This window comes from Engraulis encrasicolus, chromosome 10 (assembly GCF_034702125.1).
Source record: "Engraulis encrasicolus isolate BLACKSEA-1 chromosome 10, IST_EnEncr_1.0, whole genome shotgun sequence".
Classification (NCBI taxonomy): Eukaryota; Metazoa; Chordata; class Actinopteri; order Clupeiformes; family Engraulidae; genus Engraulis; species Engraulis encrasicolus.
Window position 1 is genome coordinate 5,943,879 of NC_085866.1, and position 9,464 is coordinate 5,953,342.

The 9,464-nt window shown below is 44.4% G+C and overlaps 1 protein-coding gene across 1 annotated transcript in view; it reads left to right on the plus strand.

The window, feature by feature from the left end:
- Nucleotides 1-5,563: 5,563 nt before the first annotated feature.
- LOC134456541 (cytochrome c oxidase subunit 4 isoform 2, mitochondrial) overlaps nt 5,564-9,464 on the plus strand; it is a 9,795-nt gene continuing 5,894 nt past the window's right edge. The window contains exons 1-2 of the mRNA XM_063207932.1: nt 5,564-5,691; nt 8,265-8,361. Coding sequence (XP_063064002.1) covers nt 8,265-8,361 — 97 coding nt within the window. The 5' untranslated portion in view covers nt 5,564-5,691. The remainder of the gene's footprint in view (nt 5,692-8,264; nt 8,362-9,464) is intronic.

A 9,464-nucleotide genomic window follows, 5' to 3' on the forward strand; every position in this document is an offset into this window, starting at 1 on the left:
CAGTGCACTTCCAAGTGTATCAGCCTAATTAGTCGCGCCCAGTGATTGGATACTCTTTGGTGAACTGTACGGAATATCCAATCACTCGGTGTGACTAATAAAGAGTATCCAATCACTGGGCGTGACTAATTAGGCTGATACACTTGGAAGTGCACTGCACTAGGTTTTGAGAAGGGCCCCACATCCACAACCACAACGATCCTCTGGACAAGCCACCACCTATGAGGCAGGCAGGCTTGAGAGAATGCAAAGAAAAGTAGGCTTACATAGGCTAATTATGCAACATAAAACACCCGTTCAAAGCATCGCCAATATGCAATATGAATGTGCATGGTTAATGAACAGCAAATGCAACAACCAAAACAATTTTATAGGACAGCCCCTTGCAGCTGCAAAATGTGCACCTGGAACCAATTAATAACAGTACCAGAGGCGCGCGCGCGCGTGTTACTTCAGAACGCACAAGAAAATGATGCATGTAAGATGTTGGGACATCAGACATGTGTTGATTTGATCAATAACTCATACCTTTCTCTGACGACACTGCTGTCTTGTCTTATACTAATAATGTTTCGAAAGTCTGCGAGGGGGTTTATAAATAATATGAAATAACACATGGATGAATTAGCCTCGATATTTTTGGCGCGGTTTCTGCACACTGTTTTGTTTTATATTTATCAAACCCACGAATTTAGACACATCAATTGATACTTAACAAATAAAAACAGACCCCAGCGCGAGCCACATTCCAAAGGACCTGCACTGGTCAAGAAGCTTCGTGTCTTCATTAGAAGGCAGTGATGCGCGCCAAATGAGCTCCAATATACCAACCTTGATGTCACCTCAAGTAGAGCTAGAGTTGCTTTTTAACAGCGGGAGACTCTTGGTCGTAGCGCGCGGGGACGAACTTGCATTGAGGTGTGAAGAACAGGTGCAGTTGATGGCCTACGTGCCGACCGGTGGAGTGATGAATCAACGCCAACATCTCCTCAGCCAAGTTGGGCAGGCTTGGCTTCATAGCTGGGCAATCTATTCTTCGACCATGTGACTGACTACTGAGGCTCCAGGCATGTGATGATGCACCTATTAAAAACATGTAATCAAACCTTGAGGAGGGATAGAAAACTCCCTGGACCTCGTACATGAATGCATGTTTTAGAAAAGAAGTTAAGGCTACTGGTCACAGATTTATTTGTTCTAATTGAATCAAGTACTGAATGGAAGTGTGTTGTGGTAAGTTATGATTTTTTTTTGGACAAAAGGCAGATATCGCTTCCAGGCTGTCTTGATTAGACCTCAAGATAGTGCACACTTGGTTTGAAGTCACCATTTCAAAACACATTCAACTCCACCTTTTAATAAGCCTATGAAAAAACAAATGGAAAACAAGCAAAGTAAGGATAATACCGGTATGCATGTTTATTGCCCATCATCCTTTTTTACACTGAATGGGAAACTCCTCATGTTTCATGCCATGAGACCATCATCATCTGAGCCGGGGCCATCGCTAGACATAAGCAGGGTACGCAGAGTGCTTAGGGCACCAACCAGTGCTTGGGGCATCATCCACTTCGCCCCCAAAATTGGGGCCTCTGAAATTGAGATTGACTAAAAACGTCATGAAAAAAATAAATAATTACATTTCAAAAATGCACGTGAGAGTTCGAGAGAAGCGTAATGAAATTTGGCATGCTTAATTTACCACTTGCATTCTGTTCATTCACCTGAATACAGTGCGAAAACATAGGCGCGCCCATTTAACCAGCTACATCTCATTCTCCGCTCTGCCGTCATTTGGTGGAATTTCAGCGCACTGGAATTTGAAACGGCCCTTAAGCCTGGCTCAAACTACACGACTATCGTGCCGATTCTCGGCTGAAAACCCCCCTTACGACAATCGCTGGAACGTTACCCCCCAGGACCATCGCAAGCGATTGTCGGGAAAGATTTCCTCGTCGTGAGCGACGTTCTAAGATAGAACTTTGGCAGCTCAAAGAGTCGGCGATCGCAAATCGTAGAAATCAAACAGTGTTTGATATTTGCGACTGGAAATAGACCGTCGGGCATTGTCTCGGTGGCTGCGAGCAGCGACAAGATTGACAGTTGCGATTCTCTCCTAGTGTGCGGTGCACCCCGACGCCAAAATCGGACACACAATTGCTAGTCGTGTAGTTTGAGCCTGGCTTTACTTAACTATACAGCATTTATTCTCCGCTCACCTGTCTCGCACCCACCACCTCCCCTTTCGCCTCCCTTCTGCCGCTGTTCGATCAACTCGTCAGGTGTCTTGCCCTAGCTTCCATCCAGTTCACCTCGCTCCATTGCTCTCCAACCATCATCTGCCGGGGGGTGTCCACTCAGAGTTCGCACATATCTGTGGGCGCAGATACTGCCAGAGCTCTCAGTGGCGGCCCGTTCTCCCGAACTCGAGAATGTTTGCTGCATAGACATTTGTCGGCCGTGGCAGTACTTCAGCACCATGGCCAGCGATGTTGCCCAATACGCCACGTAATCTATCTCAGCTTCTTGAGTGCAGTGATCCCTGCGGATCCTGTAAAGCACTTTGATGATCAGTCCACCGCGTGGACAGCCACTCTCCTGCAAGAGCGGCACAATCACAAGAAGTCTGTTCTCCAGCGAGAACGAAGATGTATGCATACATGCTTAATCCAAATTTCAGAGAGTGAATTCATGAATGTGAACATATATTTATTAGTTAGTAGATAATGATGATGATGATGATGATGATTATTATTATTCAATAATGACGGAGGCCTCCTGATCAGTTATGCCTAGGGCCTCCAAACCCTTAGCAGCGTCCCTGATCTGAGCCACTCGGTAGTAAATAAACATTACATTACATTACATTACATTGCATTTGGCAGACGCTTTATAACCAAAGCGACTTTCAAAAGAGGACATAATCAAGCCAACATCACAAGCAAATACAAATTGCACAGGAGATATACAGAACAACAAGTGCAGTTGCAAAGAGGGTTTAGTTTTTTTTTTTTTAAGAGTAAATAAAGAGTAAATAACGAGTAAACACACACACAAACACATACACACACACAACTAAACTAGACATCATCTCAAGAGTGCTGCCCTGGGGCTAGGCCAGCTCAAGCATTCGTCTAGTAGATTCTCTCGAAAGAGGAAGGTCTTTAGTTGTTTCTTGAAGGCTGCAAGAGATGTGCTTAGTCTTGCTGCCTCTGGCAAATAAACAGCTCTTGCAGGTCAGGATAAGGGTGTCATGCCATATGGGGTTGGTAGCATGGCTGGATTGGCCATAGGGCATACAGGGCATTTGCCCGGGCCGGTAGTTCTAGACTGCTGATCATTTTGGCCTGGCCATCCCCTCAATGATATCTGTCATGCCACTACAGCAAGTCTCTCCGAGGTAACCAGATTTAAATAAAGGATTTTTGGCTGTTGTGGTCAAAATAGCTCATATCAGATGACTGAAATAGTTGTCACAGGCTATTTTGTCTCTGTCAATGCCTGGTGGACCGCTATTGGCTGAAAATGCCCGGCCCCTTTTTTTGTTTTTGTTTGCCCCAGTTCAGCCAGGCTGGAAGGGCATGTGAGGTGAGCTACCTGCAGACTGTTATCGCCCAATGATAACAAGAGAGGCCAAAGCTGGTGGCAAAACGTACTTATTAAATATTACACTAAACACAAACCAAAGTGCTAAAGTTCATCAAGTATGTGTCTGGCAAGCTGCGCAAACTGCTATTTATAACCACATAATGAAGAATGCCATTTGGGCTACGTTGAAATGGAATCTACGTGCCATCAAATGTCCCCACAGCATGTTGCTTTGTTTTTTCAATGCAGTTTTACAATGTGAATGTTGGGTTCTTGCGGTGTCTGTCCTTTCAAGTGAAAGTATTTGTGTGTGTGTGCGTGCGCGCGCACGTGCGTGTGTGTGTGCACTGCAGCGCGACATGACTTGTCAACATGGCATTTGAAGATATGCTTCAGCACTGTCCATACACACTGGGCATGCACAAACTGGTTCAACCGCAAGAGCTGAACTCATTTCTGTGCAGTAGCTGAACTGTAAAAGATGTTCACAAACACTGTCCATGTGCATGTACAAACTAGTTGCATTGTAAAAAGCTCATTTGAAACCCAAAAGGCCAGTGTCACCTTCCCTGCAGTAAAGTATTTGTGCAGTATCCATTCTTCTTCAGTATCTAAGGAGTTAAGCTCTGTAGTTAGGGCCGTTAGGGGGAGTGTTTAGTCCGGCTGGCTGCCATGTCCTCAGCTAACCCCAGTGTGGTGACACCTCCCACAACTCCCCTTTCGAGGGCAGCGCAAAACACACACACACACACACACACACACACACACACACACACACACACACACACACACACACACACACACACACACACACACACACACACACACCTCCCCTTCCGCGCGCAGCACAGCAGGATGCCCTCGGCTTGCCCTGCCAGACACACACACACACACACACAGTAAGTAGGTGGATGCGATCCAGTCCAGTTAGGCAGCTGCCTTTTCCAGAGCCTTCTCTGCTCTGCTCTCCTCTCCTCTGCTCCCCTTTCCTCTCTCCTCTGCTCTGGATGGCGTCTGTAGTTCAAATAAAGAACGGAGTGGACAGATGAGACGATGAGATTGGATGAGAGATGACCAGCCTTCCCATCCATCCCTGTCGTCCTGCGTTTAGAGGAGCAGATAAATGTTTCCTTCCATGGCTACCAGACGTGTGTGTGTGTGTGTGCGTGTGTGTGTGTGTGTGTGTGTGTGTGTGTGTGTGTGTGTGTGTGTGTGTGTGCGTGTGTGTGTGTCTCCCTGGGTCGCGATTTTCCTATCTGCTTCTTTCTCTGTAGACCCCCCCACCTTCTTCTCGTGTCCTGTGTTCTTGTCCTCTTTCACTCTCGAGGGATTCGGACGTAGCCTCACTGTCCAGTGAAAGGGCTCACTCTTTAAATAAAGCTAACGAACACTTCCTCTCCCTCAGCAGAGTGCAGGAAATCACCCCTTCTCTCTCGTGCGCGCTCTCTCTCTCTGTCTCTCTCTCTCTGTCTCTCTCTCTCTCTCCCCTATTTGTCTTCCACTCCATTTCACTCTCACACTCGCAGCAGAAATAATTTGAGAAATGAAGGTGAGGAGGAGTTGAAAACCAGAGCAGTCCCCACGTCTCTCTCTCTCTCTCTCTCTCTCTCTCTCTCTCTCTCTCTCTCTCTCTCTCTCTCTAACCTCATCCAGTCACATGGTCTTCTTAGATTGTTTACTTGGACTTGCTTAGTCCCTATAAACTACTGATGGCCCACCCTCTCTCCCTCCCTCCCTCTCCCTCTCCCTCTCTCTCTCTCTCTCTCTCTCTCTCTCTCTCTCTCTCTCTCTCTCTCTCTCTCTCTCTCCATCCATCTGTCATGCTCTCTCTCTCTCCCTCTTTCTCTCCCTCCCTCCCTCTCCCTCTCTCTCTCTCTCTCTCTCTCTCTCTCTCTCTCTCTCTCTCTCTCTCTCTCTCTCTCTCTCTCTCTTGCCCTCCCTCTGTATCTCTCATCCACCCTCCCTCTTTTCTAGTCCGCGTAGCCGTCAAATCTAATGCGCCATCACAGGCGGATTGGACTTCCATTTTTGTGTCGTTCTCATTGTCTGCCTGCCTGTTGAGGTTTTTTATTCCTCCCTGAGGTCACTGGTCTAAGGAGAGTGGTGAGTATTTGAAGGCTATGGCACAAGCCATCCACAATTTGCATGTTGCTTTGTGCAGGGAATAGGTAAAGACTTGCATAGATGGAAAGATCATTCCTTTACGGAAAGTTTTGTCTTTACCAAACTAGGTCATGGTTGAGATTGAATGTTTTTTTTCTTCAGCTAATTTAGTGAACGGAACAAGTTCAGCATTTGGATCGGTGAGGAAAGAATTTCACATCCAAAAGTTGGAGAAAAATGCAGAAAAAGCTGCGGAAAAGTAGTAGAAATCGTGCATTTTGCAGTGTTTTTTTTAAAGACATTATTTGACAATATTTTGGAGAGAGGTTATTGGATGATAGATATTTAGAATTTAAACCATGTTCTTATCAATGCACACTATAAGGGTAAGACACATTCTTTTCATATTTGGGCAATTGTTTTGTGTAATCTGAGGTTCTTCTTCTTGCAAACTATATGGTTTTGAGTGCTTTTTTGTCTTTTCTGATGCACAGCCAGACATGAAGGTCTCTGGCTGCATTTAGCGAGCGCTGGTCAACGTGGAGGTCAGTTGGGACGTGTCTGGCTGCCTGTGTGTGCAGGGGGCATGGTCCTCTGGTTTTGACCCAATGCCAGTTTCCACCATTTTCTCAAGGCTGCATGGCATGCCTATTCAGCCCGCACCTCTGCCCTCCTTTTAGGGCATGGACGTTTTTACTCTATGAATAGCACTTGATATTGAAGAGTTTCATTAGAAGAGCACATATTTACATTCACTTAGAGGGAGCTTGATGACTGTTAAGAAGACAGAATGGAGCTAGACGCCGGTAAACAACAGCTACAACAGATTATTAGGCTGGGCTGTCTGATCCCATTTGGATTATTCCACAAAGGACAGGTGACATAATAAAACAATGTGCCGTATGAAGCACCATTTCAAAAGGAATACCACAGTGGTTTACACAGTTTATTCCTGTCATTTTAGGCACGGAGCCATTAAGTCAATGTTTTACACACAGCGTGTAAGAAATGGTGTGGTGGATCATGCCCACCTAAGCAATGGGACGGACCACTTCTTTGAAACAGAATCCCTTCCAATCCCAGGACCTCACTTCACACCTGAACTCTGACACAGTCATCCCTTCAGGGAATTCACTTGACCTATTTTTACAAGTCAACTTTACTGTGTTCAGCTACGCAAAGGCATTATGTCGACAACTAAATCTATGATTATATTCTGAATGAGTTTTAATTCAATCACATAAAGATAAGATATTAAAACATAAAAAAGAATGCATTTTTATCAGTCAAACCCAGTTCAACATTACAGCAGTGCAACAATATTTAGATATTTGGTGTAGAATATTAACCTGTTGCGCATATTTCCAACTTGGCATTATCAGGATTGCATAATGCCACCTGTTTATGAATAGACTATCAGATCAAAGTACATGTTTTACAGCTCCGTATTAACACATTAGTGTACCTGCCTCTAGATACAGGTTGGCCCACATTGTGCCACAGTTGCAAGAGTGTTGCCAGTGGGAAGCTAAATGAGGCATAAATACCACTACTACTTACCACCACACATGAAATCTGGCAACATGCCAATGATGGATTTAATTGGCTCCACCCACATAAACGTTTCCATGGAAAAGTACTGAGACCCCAAACTGATCTCCCAAACTTTTGTTTTTGTTGCCTCCATGAGGCTGATAATGAAGTCATTTTTGACAGGAAGTGAGTTTAGCCTGCTATAAATAAATACTACTTCATGCAAACAACTTTGAAGGCTATATGAATCATGGGTCTTACCCGACAACATGTTTCATACATTGCCATGGGTGATGATGTGTAAATAGAATACAAGTCAACATGGCACAGGAACTCATTGAGCCAATAACCCCAACAATAATAAACAAAGTTTGTGGTATTTGTCTACTAAACTGCAATGACCATAAAGAGTAAAACAAAAAGTGAAGTGAAAGCCCACCTGGGAAACTCCCATTGTCATTGCACACAATGGAATTGCATTTATGCCTCACCTGTGCAAGGGGGCAGCCCGCAATGGCGTCCTAAGGGAGCAGTGTGGTGGGATGGTACCATGCTCAGGGCAACTACATGCTATTGAAACATCTGCTCCAAAAATAAGGCAGATACATTTGTTCTCACTTATTTATCTGTATTTATTCACCTATGCATTCTACAAAGTCCAAAATATGGTGGCATTTGAACGCCCTGTGCATGGGAAATAAAATGTATTTTATATACAAATCAGCAGGGGGTCTTGCAGGGTTAATGGCACTGATAATGAACTGTCAGTGAACCCGAACCCCCTCCCCTTCAGTCAATGCCCTCTCTGTCAGATGCTGCTCTTGACCATGATGATACTGTACGTCAGTGGTTCAGAAAAGTTGTTCTGCAAATCCTCTCCCAAATGTTCAACTCAGTTTTTTCCAGAAAACAGGCCGCACATTAATGTTAAGGGGGGCCTTGGGAAGCTCAAGATGAGGTCAATGGGTCGTTTATTAAAAAAAGGTTGAGAACCACTGGTGTAAATGAACCCCACTCCCCTGTGTTCCCCTCCTCTGCAGATGCTGCACCTGAGCGCTGGGCGTCTGGGAGGCCTCCTGAGCAGGAGGGGGCTCATGGCCGTGTCCACCAGCAGTGTCAGGATGGGCCATGGACATGGTAATGGCAGAACGCTCCTTCTTTTGTTTATTTCACTGTTCTACTGTATTTACTGCTACACTGTATTTGGATCAAGGACGTTTTAATAGCGAACATCAAGGTGGTGCAAGCACAAGTATTGCCACTATGGATTAAAATATTTATTTTTTTGTTTCTATATTCATTGCCGTACATGACTTGCCAATTAATAACTAATTTATGGTAACACTTTATTTTAGGGATACATACTATTAGCACTAATACATACAAAGTCCCTGTATAAGTAACTTGTAAGGCATGTACAAAGCAAAATCAAATATTTTTAGGCATGTATTCGCAAATGTCTTGTTCATGCACAATAAGGGATTTATTACCAATTTAACCTTAGTAAGGACCTAGTAGGCCTTAGCGTTTGCTTAGTACATTGTATGTATTAGTGCTAATAGATGTATCCCTAAAATAAAGTGTTACCGAATTTATTTATGGGCATTAGTTGCGGTTGCACCACCCTGACATGTGCGAGGGTACCACTGAAATGCCATTGACCCATTTACAACAGTATTGCATGTATTTACAACAGTTATTTTAACAAGGGAAGAATAATTTCACATACATTTGTGCAGGCATTGACAGTCATGGGTTGGTATTTAGTTCTACTGGGTGAGGGATTTTTTGTGCTTTAAATTGCAATGTTATTGTCAAACAGCAGATGGCACTATTGCATGAAGGGATACAGAGCCGTATATAGACGGCTCTGAAGGGATACATCACTGGCTCGGAAGGGACAGGTCTTAAACTGACATCTCCATAGTTGAATTAAATAAGCTTAATATATACACAAGATGACAAAAATTGAGATGGTAATGTGTTCAACTTTAAGTGCTGCCTTTAAGAATTTTACATTGTAAACTGTTATTTATTGTCTACTGCAGCATAATTCTGCAGTCCACATGTAATCTAAAGAGATGACAGCATGGCACAATAGACGCCTACGTGACCTCACCATTGACCTAACCCCCACTATCCTTATCTCCCCCCGCTGCTGTGCCTCACCCTGTGTCTGTGTGTGTGTGTGTGTGTGCCTGTGTGTGTGTCTGTGTGTGTGTCTGTGTCTATCTGTCTGT